Here is a 17,564-nt window from a genome sequence, read left to right on the forward strand (position 1 = left end):
TTATATAATTTCTTAATGCACAGTTCTATACTAAAACAGGGTAAAAATCATCCTAATCTATCAATTAAAAAAAAAAAAAGAGCACTGGTCATATCATTAAAGACTATTTGTATTAGCTGTAAATAAATCAAGGACATGGACGATTTAAACTTTCCCACCAGCTAGAGGGTTATTATCACTTTACCATTTTAACGTTTGGTGTCACTATTCAATTTTTTTCTTAACGTTATTTTTTAGTCATTTTGTTCTCAAAACTAACAGTCAAATTTAACGGAGTTTATTAATCAAAGTGATAAGATATGTTTAATCTTTAAAATTATTATTACTTTATTCCCATAAACTATAACCTTTTATTAATTTACCCCATAGAGTTATTTTTAGGTAAGTTATCTCACCATTAAACCAGCTTAACAAGTTAAAAAAACTTTAGAAGATAGTACCCTCTTTTCAGTACAATAAAAATAATAAAAAATTTAGAGTGGCATTTCTCCTTTTTAGTATCAAGGAAAAAAATCAAAACAATAATCTCTTTCTTTTTGGCGATCTTATTAATATTGAAAAAAATAGAAAAATAAGGGAAGAAGAAGAAAAAGAAGAAGAAGAAGAGAGAGAGTTCAATTCTTTTTTTTAAATACAAATAAGAAAGAATTTAATATTTTTATTATTTTAAAATTACTTTACTTTTCTGTTTACTAATCCTAATCTTGAGGACACTAAAGTAATATAATAATATTAGATTCTTTCTTATTTTCTTTCTTTGTAAAATTTAATTTTCTATAACCTTCTGTCCTATCTCCTTTTCTTTTCCTAGTATCAATAAATGTGAAAAAAGAAATTTGAGAAAATCTTTTTATTTTTATGTTTTTGAAATCTTAGAGTGAAAGAAAGGAAGAATAATTATTCCAACCTTTTTATTTTTAATTATTCATAAAAAGTTAAATGCATTTAAAAATTTTTGTACATACCTTTTCGATTAACGATAGGGTAAAATATCTAGAAAATAATGTTAGAGAGTAAAATGATTATATTACTATAAATTAAAGGGACAAAGTGATAATAATAATAATATAGTAATGCTATAAAAATAAAAGGGTATTTTTGTCAAAAATTGATTAACATACTGAGTTGAATTACCTATGAGATGAAGTGACTAAAAGATAACATTAGAAGATAAATTGATAGTAATGATATAGTTTAAGATGGTAAAGTGATAATAACCCCCAACCATATGATACACAACTCCAAAATATTCAAACTTCTCCAATTCTCCATACCCTTTAACATTCTTATACAATTGCATTACTTTGTGTGTAAACCTACTAGAAAAGGAGATAATTATTACGAAAATTGTTTTCTATTAGTTGCACATACACCCGAGCTTTTAAGAGAGAAAAAATCTTGTATGCGTCTTTGACGTCTGTTTACACGGTGGCTATCATTGAGCATGTGCTCATAATTAATTTCATAAGTAACCCATATATATGGGTCTTCTTTAGAATGATTATAGATGGTATACAAGGCTAACTCAACTTGTTGAAATAATAAGAATAATTTTTATATACATTATAGATAGTGTACACGCTATCATTTATAATTGATGAAATTCCTCGTCCACTCAATCCTCGCTTTCGTAAAGGCTGATAAGAATATTTCTATAGCCAATCAAAGTGCCTCAATTTCCCAGGCAATGGCAGGTTGACAATATTTTCGTCTAACAAACAAACTTTATTCGCCAGACGAGTCGAATGCTTCACAACCCAGAAGAAATATCTAAGTAACCTTGGATTCACAACCGAGAAGAAATATCAAATTGCCCCCAAGGGTTAGTTCGAGCGGTCCGCTCCCCCTCTTTAGGGTATGGTGGATTTACCTGGGCAACCAGGGTTCGAGCTCCCTTGTTACCGTGCTCGAGTGGAGTGGGGCCACCTCTCCGGGTCGGAGTGGGATTAATCGAGTCCCGTAAGAATTGACCCGGATACCCACTCTGTCACGAAAAAAAAAAAAAAAAAGTAACCTGGGATTTGGTATCTTTTGTTCTAATTATTTAAAAGTCTCATCTAGAGCCACAACTTAGACAGCTAGCTAACGTACAAACTTTCTCACGATGTATAATACATTATCATTGATTATTACTTAATACACATACATGTCTTCGAAAATTATCATTTTAATAGATCCGATACTTTTCTTAAAAGTTAATTATCAGGAAAATTTTTATATTTAATGGATGCATGTAGATGGAGGAGAAAATTTTATAAAATCTAAAGAGGATAATAATCTAGAAATAGAAGGGAGTTTCTTTCTTTTTTTTTTTTTAATAGAAGGAAAGGTGGGGGCCAATGTAACTAGAGGAAAGAATTCTACAAAATTCAGGGATGCAAATATAGTATAAATTTAAAAATTTTAAAGACTTTAATGCCCATTATATAATACCATCAAATTTCAAGAAGGGAATTGCCCACCCTCATCCAAATTGCGTCTCTAAACCTGTTTACGAGGGTTGGCCAAATTGAATAGGCTTTGCCTAATCTTATATATTGGAAACTATATAAAGATTAGGCAAGCCTATTCAATTTGGCCGACCCTCGTAAACAGGTTTAGGACACGCTAGGATGAGGGTGGGCAATTTCCTTCCTGAAATTTAATAGTACTATATAATGGGCATTCAAGTCTTTAAAATTTTTAAATTTATAGTATATTTGCATCCCTGAATTTTGTAAAATTCTTTCCTCTAGTTACATTGGCCCCCTCCCCCACCTTTCCTTCTATTTCAAAAAAAAAAAAAAAGAAACTCCCTTCTCTTTCTAGATTATTATCCTCTTTAGATTTTATAAAACTTGCTCCTCCATCTACATTCATCCCTTAAATATAAAATTTTTTCTGATAATTACCTTTTAACTATAGAATCACCTTTTTTTTTTAGTATAAGCTGGAGGATTCAAACCCGAAACCTCTTACTTACACTCCCTCCCCCCATACCACCCAACCCATCCACGTATCACTTTTCATACCTGAACTTAAATTGTACATACTCTTACTTGTATCAACGTGCTATTCAAAAGTACTAAGGTATCTTTTCAACTAGAAAATATTACATCTTGTTCACAGTTTAAGTACTATAATTGCATAAAGTTGATGATTATTTATTACAGAAAATAATATGAAAATTGCAAGGACAATATTTTCCTTACATTTGTGCAAGAAACATGCTCCATCGATCTTGGAGAACTCCAAAATGATTTCTTTTTTTTTTTTACGAGTAAATCTTCTGATTCTACGAATTTGGTCTTTGAGATGGCAATACTTTAATTAAGTGGTTGACAACTCATATATTTCATGCGATGGTTGATTAAGAAACACCAAAAAAAAAAGATCATTATGAATTGTTTTACAAACAAAATTCAGAGTCAGCATTTTATCAACGCTGGTTGTTCACCAAGTTAGTGATTCCTCATCCATTGGTTTCTTCTTAGATTAGCCGTTTCTTTTTATTGACATCATTTTCTTTGTTTTTTTTTCTTTAACATGTGCCCAAAGTTGATGAACTAATATATATAATTTATACCAGCTTATGGAAAAGAAAGATAACACATTTGGAGGTAAAAGTAGTAAAGACAACCAAGAAATCATTGAAATAAGGTTAGGATCCTCTCCATTGGATTTCTCTAGATTAACATATTAAAAATTAAGATAATGGTATAAAATTATGCAATTGTGTCACTATTTTTCTTTTGATCTCTAGATTAACACACAAAAAAATTAATCTTTTTTGAAAATATTTTGATATTCAATTTATGTGAAATATTTGAATGGTGAAAAATAGGTCAAAATTGTGACAAAATTTGCAGTGATTAATCAAATAGAAAAACTTAATCAATTTCATACCAAATTTTATATATTACTAACATAAGTAATAAATATATTATGAACGATGTTGATTTTTGAAAATAGTTTTTAAATTAATTTTATTAGAGTGCAATAAAGAGAAGTTCTCTCCAATGCAATGAAGAGAAATATGTTGGATATTTACCTGCAATTATTTAGGCTTGATGCTATACTAATATATGGAAAATGTATAGGCTCGATCAAACGTCTATTAATTCTTCAATTTCTTCACTCCTAGAGTACTAGGAAAACAAAAACAAAAAGGTTTTTTTAGCTTTTTTTTTAACTTTTATTAGTACCAAGGAAAGAAAAAAGTGGGGAGGGAAGGATGTAGAAAGTTCAATTTCGAAAATAAGAAAAATAAGTAAGAATCCAATACTATCATTAATTTAAGGTCAGCAAAGTTTGAATTGGGTGATAGCTGGAAGAGTAAAAAGTGATTTTAAAATAAATAGCACATTGGAATCTTTCTTATTTCTATTTTTTTCTTAAGAATTGAATTCTTTGTCTCTCTTTTCTTTAGTATTTATAAGAGTGTAAAAAAAAAAAAAAGCGAAGAACACTTTTGACTTTCTTCTTATGTACTAAAAAAAGGGTGGAAAAAAGGAGAAGAATCATTCCAAAATTTTTGATTTGTTTAATTATACAGGAGAAGAAGATGCTTTCCCTTAAATTGTTCATCATGGTAAATTGAATCCTCGTCCATGGACTATAGAAGGATTGAAGATGTTATGAAATCCATATTCGTGGACTAAAACCATAAAAATCATTCATTCATGCACTTAGAAACTAATAGTATGTGTTATGAGTTTTGAATCTTTTGCCGTCAAATTTTTAGTCTATAACACAGCCGAGGGATTTAAGGGATCAGTTTACAAACTTTCAATTCGTCCTTGCTTTTGTGGTTTTTTTCAGCTAAGATTCATCTTGGAAAAGGCCAACAAAAAAAAAGCCTCAGAAAAAGTGCTTTATTTTATGATCAGTCGTAGATTTTTCTAACATTTGCAGGGCCAAAAAACTTTTTTTTTTTTGGGAAAATGATCGTTTCATCCTTCACATTTCACAAAAATATTCTTTTCGTCCCTCACTTTTAAAATGAAGCAATTTCGTCCTTGACATTTAAAAACTAAAATTATTACATCCCTGAACCCAAATTTCAATCTGAATCAAACCACCAATCAACCTGATTACAAATTTTGGGGGTGTAATTGGTAGATCACTTGGTTAACTCAACTTGATATTCATGTAAAATTTAATGAATCTAAAAAGAAAAAAGAAAAAATTATAATATAAAAAAGAAAGATTAATCTTTTCTACATTATCATTGTATATACTGACGGTTTTATGTACCGCCATATCATTTTAATTTAAATTTAAACACCAAATTTTATATTTATGATACACATCTAGATTCGCAAGCGGATATACTAACGGTGCATGAAAAGATTTATTAAAAAAAAACTCTACTATTCCAAGACAAAGAATGACCTTTTATGTTATAATTTTTATTTTTTTGGTTTAATAAATGCCATGTGAATACGATGAAGTTGACCGAATGATCTATCAATTTTATTTTCGAAATTTATTATTGGGTTATTGGATGGTTTGATTCAGATTGAAAATTAGGTTCAGAGATGTAATAGCTTTAATTTTTAAATGTCAAGGACGGATTTGTTTCATTTTAAAAGTGAGGGACGAAAAGAATATTTTTGCGAAATGTGAGGGATGAAACAGGTCATTTTCCCTTTTTTTTTTGTCAAAACTAAAATAGTTGATACGTGCAATTTTTCATTTTCAATAGTCTTGACTATGGCAATTTTTTAATTGATTCATTTTAAGTGGTTAATTATGGTATCAAATGCCTCCTGACCATATATACGAATGTCGCGTCCCAGAGTGTGTATCAGTAGCATATATCATCATTTTCTCCTTTTCCACCAAAAAAATAAAAAACGAATATATAAACCTCTGCAAAAGAAGGATAAGAACTCTAGCAATAATAGCTAAAATCATCGTAGATTAAAACATTCAAGCATTACTTTATGAAAGTTTCATTTACGAATACAAACCAAAGAAACACAAATCGAAGCTTGGAGACAACACAAAAAAAAAAAAAAAAAAAAATTGCACCAGCATGAAGGAAGGGATCAATAACTGCAAATAAACAAGCAAATCACGGTTGATAATCAATGGTGCTTCGTAAGGCAACCATTGTGTTTTTGTTCATGAAGCTTTCTTCAACGAAGCTCGGACTTCCCACCTCGTCCCTGCTGACTTTTGTCCATTATGCTGGATAAACTTGGGCCTCAAACTTCAACCCTTTGTAACAGAAAAAAGGATCAGATGCGAAGTAGTAAGTACGAGATTCAGTAAGCTTAAAAGGGACAACAGCGTCAGGTGGAAGATCATCTTTAACATCCGTCCAGGTACAATGTGCATAATCTGTTTGACCAACTTCCGCAATCGGGAGTGCCTCTGGGTTAATGAAATCTACACAAATTAAAAGAAAAGAAAAAAACTTAACAGTGAGATGATAAATTAGGAGTTAAAACACATTCTTGGATAAAATATTAAACACGCAGCTAGTAATTGATTAATTAATACCACAGAAGATAGAAAAAAGCCAGTCGATAATCGATCGAGTTTATGAGGGTACGAATCTTACCGAGGTAATCACCCACGCGAAGTGTCACAAACTGAAGAGTAGAGGCCGGATCAATTCCTCGTTGCCATGTAACTCGGTGATAATCTGGCAAACATGTGATTGGGACGGCAAGACATAAACCGAGTAGAAATACGATGACTTTGGAGGTCTTTTTTTTTTTGTTTTGGTGGGGGGGGGGGGGGGGACGGGAGGAGGGAGTACTATGAGTAGATTAAGGGAGAAGAAGGGGTGCCATAAGCGTGGAGAGATTTTGCCTTTTTATACATGGGCGCGGCGGCTTTGTTTGGATAGAGTATTATTTCAAATAATATTATTTGGAATAATTACTGTAACATTTTTTGTGATGTGATATACGTGAGATAAAAAATTGGTTAAAAATATAAAAAGGTGGATCGAGAAATGTGTTTATGATACAAGCGAATTTTTTTTTTTTTTTTTTAAAAATGTTATCCAAACATAGCAATGCTGTGGATATATTCACTGCGCATATGCTATGGATATATATAAGTATAAGGGATAATTTAAAAAATCTCTCTTGAGATTTTTGACAATTTCACTTAACTCCCCTGAAGTTTCAAGAATTATATAGAACTTCTTTGGTCCAATCAAATGACCAAACTGTCCTCCACTTAATAGTTAATTTATAAAGGGATATTTAAAGTCCAAAAACACTTCTTATTGTTCTACTTGTCATTTTCTAATCTTCAAGAACAATTCCATCAATTTTCTAATTTCATCTCTTCCTCCCTTTCGGATTAGAAGGAGACGTGGATGAGGATGGCATGAAGCCTCACAAAGGGTAAATTTGAGGTTTCCACATTATTGCAAGGATTTGTTTTTCTAAATTTTTTGGAGTAAGGCACATGTGGGACTTAAGAAGTACGTAACGGGATGATGAGAAGGCGGAAATTGAAGCCTAGTATTTTAAAAGATTGGGGTGTTGGGCAGCGCATTTTGCTTCCGGCTTTTGAGGTGACATGAAAGTTCTGAGGCGTGAGGAGTAAACTCTAACAAATTTGAATTTTTAATTCCAGAAATTTGATCTAGTGCTAAGATTGAAATTCTAAAATTTAGAAATTATAGGTTCAAATCCTCTTTCTTCGTCATCACTTCTTAAATATTGTCATTTTCTTACGCACTTTTCTCTCTCTCTCTCTCTCTCTATATATATATATAGACACACACCAAAGACTATCGGTTGTGCCTATTTTTTTTCCTCAGCGGGGGAGCGGTAAGAATTAAGAAGCGAGGAGAGGGAAGAAAAATTTGAACATAGAAGCTCTATGCCTTAAAATCTCAACCTTATTTACCACCATGACTTGGTTAATCAAAATTCCAGATGCTCATTGGTCTCCTTAAAAATTGCTTTAATAAAATAGTATATACTCAAACACCTTAAAGAAAAACAAAAACTTGCATATACAGCATATAAATTTATCCAGAATCGACCAATAAGTTCAGTAGGAGCTGCCTTCTCCTACCTTCTTTGAGATACAAGGTCGGCTTATGAATTTTTCCTTGCCAGACTAAAAATATTCCTCGAATTTCTCATTCAACATAATATGGCTAGCTGTTTATTGTATATTCAGTTAATGACTTTGTGACAATCCAAGAAGGAATTCTATTCTATTTGAAATATCAGTAAGAGCATATTACATTCTCATAGTCAACTAAAACTTGTAATCTAATACTCTTTGCTATAGTAGATTGTTACTTTTGTTGGTGGATTATTGTTTCTGGGTCTTTATTCACTTACAGAGCGTCAGTGGCTCTGGTGCCACTAGCCAATTTTGGATTCAGAAATTTTTGTGTCTTCCCGTGCCAAATGAACCTATGTTTCACTTGGGGATGCAAAATTTGAAATCGACATATGATATCCACCTTTTACCATGAAATTTTGTATGAGATTTCAAAAAGATCCTCTCTTGTGTGCTTTGGAAGCTGACTATGCTCCTTCTCTTGTTCGTGGCTCTGCTTTAATCATTTACTTACTCCTGCACCAAAATTAATATATTTACTTTTTGCCTAAAAAAATTTAATATTAACTTTCACAAGTCAAGCTTTTTAACATTCTATGGCAAAAATTTTTAAGGGATAATTTCAAAAACCTCGAGGTTTCTAACTATTTCACTTAGTTTTCTCGGAATTTTTAAAAATTACACTTACTCCCCTTGATTTGACACTTTTATAACCAAATCTTAAAATAGGTCAAAAATGTAATGAATATCCTAAAATGCCCTTATCAAATAAAGTTTAATTTATTCTTCTAAACAATTGTAAAGTAATTTGGCATAATTATAAAAGGAACTATCATAGTTTGGTAGTGATTTTAAGCCATTTGTTTTTAGTTCTTTTTTATTTATTCTTAATTTTGATACAAAAAAGTTAGATAATATTAAAAGTTATTAATAAAATATTACTAGTTTAACATTTGATCGGGATAGAGGTTCAAGACAACATTGATAGTTCTTCTATATTATAAATCCATCCCTTGTATAAACATGAAACAAGTGAGTTTTATTAAAGTATTAAGTTTAGTATTGTCATTTTAAATTGGTAAGGGAGGTAGGTATAATTTGTGAAATCTAAAAGATACTAAGTGAAATTGTTAGAAATTTTAGGGGAGGTTTCTGAAATTAATTGGCAAATCCATACCCATTTAAGTGAAGTGGATATGGATGATTAAATGGATTTGGATAGAAATTGCTGCCTCTGCTAGCTAACCTTAGGCTTCAATGATTTGTAATTGGCCATAGATCCACTTGCAGAACCAGAGGTTGAAGTTTTGGGATGAGGGAGAGGGGAAGGGGGGAGGTAAGGGTAAAACCTAGTAAAAAAGAAAATTAAGGGAGCAGCCATATGTTTTTGTAAAAGACTCGAGGGTAAACTCTAATATTTACAGAAAGCGATTTCGACAATTTTGGGAAGGGGGAGCAAAGTTTAATTTTTAAGAGTGTATAGATGATAACTATTAAATTTTTTAAGGAGAAATATAGGGATATTTTAAGTCTTGAGAGGGCGACCGCCCCTCTCTACCCCATTTGCTTCTACTCATGCACAGATTAATTCAACAAATTTGGATCCTGCATATATAAACACTAAAATAATGATGTGCAAAATACAATAAATTTTGTTATTTACTAAAAATCGTAAATCCATAATCAATTTTATATATCGAATTTCAAATCAACTTCCTCTTCATTGTCAATTGTATGATTCAATTATTCTGGCAATTGCAAATAGTCTTGTCGCCTACTGGGACTAAATACATCAGTAATATGAGGAAAAAAAAATCTACGTCTAAGTGCAACAATTAAGATGAATGTGCACATAGACTGAGGAAGATGTCTACAGCAAAAACGTTTGCATTTGGATTTGCTGTTTTTTGGGGATATTTTTGAAATATTTTACTGTAACAATATGTATGAAAAATTTTTACTGTAAATATTTTTGGTAATATTTTTGGAGATATATGAAAGAGAGGGAGGAGGAAGAGGGAGGGAGAAGAAAGAGGAGGAAGGAGGGGATGGTGGTGATAGATGAAAGAAGAAAATGGTATAATTTTTTTAAATATATTTTTAATTTTTTTTTGTATATTTGGAATTCTTTTTTATATATTGTATGGAAGTGATATTTTTGGAGTTATTTTTGTTTATATATTATTGTAGTATTATATATGAAAAATTTGTTTTTCAAAAAACAGAAAATCCAAACAGAGCCATTATTTGTGGAAGCAAAATCTAAAAGAATGTAGGGGCAAAATCACACGCACACGCAGGCACTCTCACACACATGCACATCAATTTATATACATACATGCATATATCAATTTATATATGCCAGGCATTGTGTCTAAATCCTAGGGAAACTGTGGTGAAGCAAAATTTGAACTTTTAGACAAGCCACTCAACCATATCTTACGTTTGATTAAGTCGGAAAAGTACCAACGTTAACAAAAACACAAAACTTGGACGCAGCTTCCCCCACCAAACCTTTTGCATTCCCAGCTGCACAAACTTGAAAGATAACCAACTTTTGGTATTGTTCATGCATATATGCAAAAAATCAAATATAATAACGTATATGTATTATATGCAAAATAGAAAATACTCAGAGGTTTTAGTTGAAACTGCAGACGAAAATTTTGCAAAAAAATAAAAAAACGTAAATTTCTGTGTATGAAAATTATTTTCTTTTTAAAGAAAAAAAAAGGGTTTGCAAAAAAATAATAATAATGATTTTCTCCTTAAAAAAAGAGTTTAAATGTGACAGGAGGAAATATTGTAAATACACACTGGGGAGGTTAATTTTGTTGTAACCATATTGACACTGAGAAAAACATCTGATCACGCTTATGTTAGTCTTTTAAAATTTATTGGCATGCTAATACGCAGGCTTATTTGCTTTTGAAACCTAAATATAAATTGTCAATATTACTTTCTACTCTCTCACGGAAGAATAGTAACAGATAATAAATTGCGTGCGAGGCACATGTGCAAAATGTGTTGTTTTAACATATCAAAAGAGCAAAAGGAAAAAGATAAAAGAAAAAAAAAACCACAGTAAGTGGTATGAAAAACCATTATTTCATAACAAGGAATTATTACAGCCATTTTGGCTCCATATGGGTTCATTCTTAAGATAAGTTTTCGGAAAAGTACTTGGGTTTGCTTGAATTGTCCTTTTTTTTTTTGCAATATATATATATATATATATATATATTTGCTCCCATTATTCTACTCTCTTCTTAGCTTTGCATATCCAGGACAACTGCGCTATAAAGCTACCAGGATTAATCTGATCCTTCTTAGGCAAAATTGCAGATTTCGGCCCCCAAACGTAATGCAACATTGGCAGCCAAGATAATGTTCAGATCTGGCGATTGAATCCAGACAAGTACGGTGCACTTCCAGTCAGACAAACTAATGACACCAAAGACGTAGAACTCAAATTTTAGAGTGACAATAAAAACCAGAAAAATTGTAGAATTGAAGGAACAAGCCAGACGAGGAAATGTATAAAAATAATTAAAAAAAAAAAGACAAATAACACCCAAGCCAAATTGAGATCAGCACTTATGGCTATCCATATATGGAGCAATTATGATTGGATTTTAATTTTATACAAATATGTTGTTGCAATTGTTAGGGAGAAACACCTTGAGAGAGTTCACCAAAGAGCCCAATATATAAATTAGAAACCCAACTCTGACCCAAAAGCTTAAACTATTAGGTCTTGGGCCCTTACTTACATATTAACCGCTCTTTCTCTATCTTTCGGACCAATGTGAGACATAACCCTTTACTCATGAACCTAACAAATCTCCCCCTTCATGAGTAACCCTCACATTAAACCCAAATTTACAAGCCCTTCTTCGATCTCACTTTAATACTCAATACAAGCCCACCTTATCACCTAAGGTCATCTCTTCTTCCAACCATGAACCCACTCTTCTTCAACATCCAAACTATATTCTGGATCCTTGCCAACCCTTGGCTCCTTGGTCTAATCCCAACCGGATCCCTTGCCAAACCCATGGCACACCTGGTTCAACACTAGCCAAACTCTTTAGCACTTTGGCACTTCGATCCACCATCAAGAAGAGAATTTTCACCGGTCCAACTCTGAGAAGAATCCACTTGCCCATGAGTAACTCAGTCTCGTAACCTGAAACTCTAATACCAATTTGTTAGGGAGAAACTAGGGGTGGCAATTCCTGACACGACCCGCAAACACGACACGAACCTAACATGAAATTAATGGGTTTGGGTTGAGGTTTGGAGGGTTCGAGTCAGAATCGAGTCGAACCCGATGTACCCGAAAAGAAAACAGGTCGATTTCGGGTCAACCAGTGGTGACCCGATATGACCCGTTTACAAATTAAAAATAATTTAGTACACATAAAAATTATTTGATCTAACTAAACTAAATCATTCTTTTTTTTCAAAGGCATTAAATCATTAATTACTTAATCTTAAATGAATTTATTTTACTTGTGTGAAGTTGAAATTATTATATTTGGACAAATAATATATTATATTATTTTTTACTTTTATGCAATTTTAATTTATTTTATATTTGGTTTGGGATAAAACACTTTTACGGTGTTTAATTTATTTTAGATTTCGTTTGAAATTATTTATTTAAAATTTTATTACTTGATGATGTAATTAATTTTGTGAGAAATTGATTTTATTAGAAATTACAGTGATAAATTAAAATTAAGTTTCTGGTCATTTCGGGTCGACCCGCCAACCCGAAATTTTCGGGTTCGTGTCAGGTATCTGCGGGTCAGGTTCGGGTCAGCGGGTTTTTTTGTTATACTTGGGCCTCAACCCGAACCCGACCCGATTGCCACCCCTAGGAGAAAACCTTGAGAGAGTCCACCAAAGGGGCCAATATGTAAGTTAGGAACGCAACTCTGACCCAAAAGCTTAAGCTATTAGGTCTTGGACCCTTACTTACATATTAATCGTTCTTTCTCCATTTCTCGGACCAATGTGGGACATAGCCCTTTACTCATGAACCTAACACAATTGTTACTACTGAACACCATAAGGAGGCCACAATGCAGAGAAACTGATCATGCAAACTGATGCCACGAAATCAACCCCAACAATGGTGCTAGAAGCTCCTCAAGAAGCATATACATGAAGTTTCGACCCTTTTCCACAATCGAGAGAGTCAGATAAAAAAAAATAATAACACCTTTCTATTATATACGAATGAGTTGTGGTCAAAAAGGAGTTTTGAACTTTGACCACATGGATAGCAATGTTTTAAAAACCGGACCGTTAATTGAACCGGTGAAGTGAAAGGGTCGAGGTTCAACCGGTCGGACCGGTTCAACCTCGGTTCAATGAATTTTTTTAAAAATAATTTATATAAATATATATATGTACAAAATAAGACATGTAATGAACTAATTTAATATTTTATATGATGAAAAGTTTACTATTTTTTAATAACTTGGATTTTTAAAAATAAATTTTTTAAATTATAAGTTAAAACAAATAAATTTCATCTCAATTTCAATTATATCTAAATCCAACCCCAAAATATCACAATATTTTGAAATTATACAAAATTCATGTCTCTGAGAATTTAGATATTATGAACTTAAATTTTAATTTACGTTTTGAGATTTAGAGATTGCAATTTAAAAAAGAAAATTTGGAGTTCGAAGGAAGTCAAGAAAATCGAAAATAGAAATGTAAACTTGATAAGAAACAAAAAATAAGATAAAAGTGAGTGGTTGTGGCATTAAATAATTTGGGTTAAAAAAAATTCTTTTTTAACTTTTTTCAATTTAATGGACAAAAACAAAATTAAAAGATGGAAGAAAAATATCAATAAATTAAAAATAAAGAGGTTTGATTAAAAAGGGAGTGACAAAAGAAAAGAGGATAGAGAGAGAAAGAGAGAGAGTTGAAAATTAAAAAGAAAGAGCCATGAGGGGATGAGATTTTGTAAGAAAAATGAAAAAAGAAATATGAGTGTTTGCTTTATATAAATAAGTTATCAAAAAAAACTAATAAGATGTGATGGTGCAACGGTTAATACATTGGTCTTTTATTACAAAGGTCTTGGGTTCGAATCTTGATAGCTGCATTTTGCAAAACTAAAAAAAAAAAAAGAGGGAAAGCTGAAAACCGGAAAACCGCCGGTTCAATCCGGTTCGGCGGTTTTCACGGTTCAACCGGTCTTTGACCGGTTTTCTAGCAAAGTCAACAATGTCATTGAACCGGACCGGTGCCATGGCCGGTTCGCGGTTCAACCGGTCGAACCGGCCGGTCCGGTCCGGTTTTTAAAACATTGATGGATAGAGGCATTTTGAAAATGTGGAATGACGTGGAGTTTTTTTAAAGCTTTTAGTACAACTGGTGATAGCATGTGTTTGGGTGTGTATATGGAAATGCTCTCATGTTTGTACATTTAAATCATTTATTTTTGGAGACATCAGATATTTTTGGAATATGAGATTATTTTGTAATCGTTTTTGCATTGGGTACAACTCATATAAATTTATGTGTTAGTGTAATTACTAAAATGATGTTATAAACACATTTACTTGAAGTGTGGTATTTATTGTGCAATTGAAATGAAAACACGTTACTATTAACTAGTCGTTTGAGGATATTCAATTGCTTGAAACATAGTCAATTGCCTTTGCCATTTACATCTCAATTGAACTAACAAAAACGTGGGTATGTTAATGAATTTAAGCCTAAGCATCGGTTATGGCTGTTTTAATGCCTCATCCTTCACATTCTTTAGTTTTTTTCTTTTTGACTTCCGGGATTGGGCTATTTTTGTTACCTTTATACTCAACATTCCAGAATGGTCTTCAGTCGAAGCTATTCATGGTGGTTCAACTTGAGGTGAGTTTTGTTTTTAAATTTTATTGTCTATGTGGGTGGTTTTTGTGGTGTGTAATGTCGAGTGTCTGCTTCCATCGCAAAATTTGAAACTTTGACTGCGTAATTTAGCTGCAAAATTATGATTTTTGCACAAATTTAGTTGGTCTGTGTAATTTGACTGGTGTGCTTATGATATAATAGATTTGGAGCAACTGCAAGAAAAAGGAGCAAATTGATACATTTTTTTTGTGATTTATCCTACTTGTTAGAAGCATATATATATATATATTTTACAAATTATCAGAAATTCAAGTTAGTTACTTGTATAAATTAAGATCATTTTTTCACTATGTTAGAACCTCTGTTTTTTCTTTAAAATAATATAAAGCATTTGTTTGAAAATGCGAAACAAGTAATAAGCATATAAATGTATATGTTAAAATGATACATGTGAAGGATTGTGTTAATAGTGATCGAAGTAGGAGTAAGAAAAGATAGAGTTTATTTTGTATGATTGGGATTTTTGTACATTACCTAACTATTGACAAAAAAGTAATTTTTTACAGCATTTTTCATATTCTGAGTATCATGGTTTTTGTTTTTCAATCACTTGAATAATAGTGCTTCAATTGCAAGTGAGATGTTGAGTTTTTGACAACTCTAGCAATAATGTTGCTACCCCATATTGTTACTTAATATGTGTGAATTTTTTGATATTTGATTGAACTATTGTAAAATCCTTTTTAACCGCGGGCACTCCCCCCTAATATGACACATAACATCAACTGGGCATGGTTTTCTTCTTTCTATTGACTTTTTTTGTTCGAACCTCCCATTTACACTCTCTCCCCCGATATCACCCAACTCATTGCTCCTCCCTTCTTATTGTTTTGTTTAACTGTTATAGAAATAAAGACCACTTACACAAACTGTTTTATTATATGATTATAATTAACTCATAATAATGGAATAGTTATAACTAAAAAAATTAAATAATATAATAACTAATATCCTACAAGTAGTGAATGAAAACTAACATCCAAATGAGAACAAACTCACAATTATTGAAATTCATCTCATCTTGTTACTTTTACCATTAGACCAAAACTTCATTAGCGTGCACAAATCTTAAAACCTTATGGGCCGGCATGGTCAGTATAGAATTCATTGGAACTAGTTAGCCAGACATTTTTGGGCTTACATATGAATTTGCTATTACTGAAATTTACTTGTCATGACATAGAGGTCCTGAATTCAAGTTGCCCTTCCTCCTCTTTTCTAAAATCCCACCCCTCATCTCACTGTTAGAAATTTTTTAAAAAAAAATTTACTTGCAACAAAGTAATAAAGTTCAATGAATCCAATGTCATTTTGCCTAATTTTCAAACAAAAAGACAACTTTATTAAAATTCCTCATGTTTTGATGTTTTGGCATAACCAAGCTTTGGAGAGCTTACAAGGATACTTCTGCCAACCAGCTCACGGCATCGCCAAAGATGAGTCCAGATAGATGTTTGTCCACTCTGTAGAGCTCAAGGGGAAGACCTTGTGCACACGTTGTTTAATTGCCCGATTGGAACAATGGTTTGGGCATTAAGCTTTCATTTTTATGCAATTCCTAGGTTCAAACAATTATTCCAGGGATGAAAAATCACTAGATGTCATTTCTCTTTTTTATTTCTTTTGTGTTTAGGGCTAAGAAAAAAGAATTGTGCACAAAGTCGATGAATATAGCTTGTATAATCTGTATCACCACATGCAAAATGATAATAAAGGACAGTCGAGTAAGATAAAAGAAAACCTGTGAAATGATCACTTTATTATTATCTCTACTGATCTCTTACAAAAACCACACAAATCACGTAAATCCTAAAGGAGGGGAAGAAAAATACAAGAGGAAATAAGGGACCGGTGACCACCAAATTCGATCAGTTGATATCAGCCCACATGGCAGCCATATTATATGGCATTTATTCCTTTTTCATTTATGTAATTGCAACACATGACAACTAATTCTAGGCCAGGATGCCCACAATGCAGAGAAACAGATCATGCAAACTTAACTTCTCAAGTGGTGCCAGGTGCTCTTCAAGAAGCATGGAGTTCAAGTTTCAAGCCCTCTTGACAATCGAGAGGATCGGAAATTAAGTAGAAATCACCAGCTTCAGGAATAGTGAAAACGGTTATCCTCTGGCGTCCAAGAAGGATATTATCATTGGTAAATAGACAGCCATCGTATGCTGCTTTTGAGACTCGGTAAATCGGAAGAGTATCTGTGTTGAGAAAATCTACACAAGTTGCCAGAAAAAGAATAGTAATGGGTTAGCCAAAATGTGCAGAACACATTATGAAATGAAAATTTTGAACGGACACAACAAAGAAGAAAAGCTAGTATTTGTTTAGTAAATGATTCTACTTTATTTGGATTCTAATGTTTTTTCGTATTAGTCTTTATTTACCACTAAAGTTGTTACAGTTAATTTTTTTTTAAACATCCCAAAAACACCAAGATCAAACACACCCAATAATAGGAATCTTACTGATCGTATCGCCAGGGTGAAGTTTAGACAACTGAAGAAGAGTTGCTGGAGCTACTAAATTACTTTTGGTCCAAGTAACGGGGTATATTGCGGCCAGACTTGGGACAGCAAGAG

The 17,564-nt window shown here is 32.2% G+C and overlaps 1 protein-coding gene across 1 annotated transcript; it reads right to left on the reverse strand.

The window, feature by feature from the left end:
* Positions 1-6,169: 6,169 nt before the first annotated feature.
* LOC113750791 lies at positions 6,170-12,197 on the reverse strand. The gene is made up of 3 exons (XM_027294735.1): positions 12,095-12,197; positions 6,551-6,634; positions 6,170-6,375 (listed from the first exon to the last, which is right to left on the reverse strand). Exons 1-3 carry the CDS (start codon positions 12,195-12,197, stop codon positions 6,170-6,172), a joined length of 393 nt encoding a protein of 130 aa, XP_027150536.1.
* Between the last annotated feature and the right edge of the window lie 5,367 nt (positions 12,198-17,564).

The sequence above is a fragment of the Coffea eugenioides genome, chromosome 10, assembly GCF_003713205.1.
Source record: "Coffea eugenioides isolate CCC68of chromosome 10, Ceug_1.0, whole genome shotgun sequence".
NCBI classification, from domain to species: Eukaryota; Viridiplantae; Streptophyta; class Magnoliopsida; order Gentianales; family Rubiaceae; genus Coffea; species Coffea eugenioides.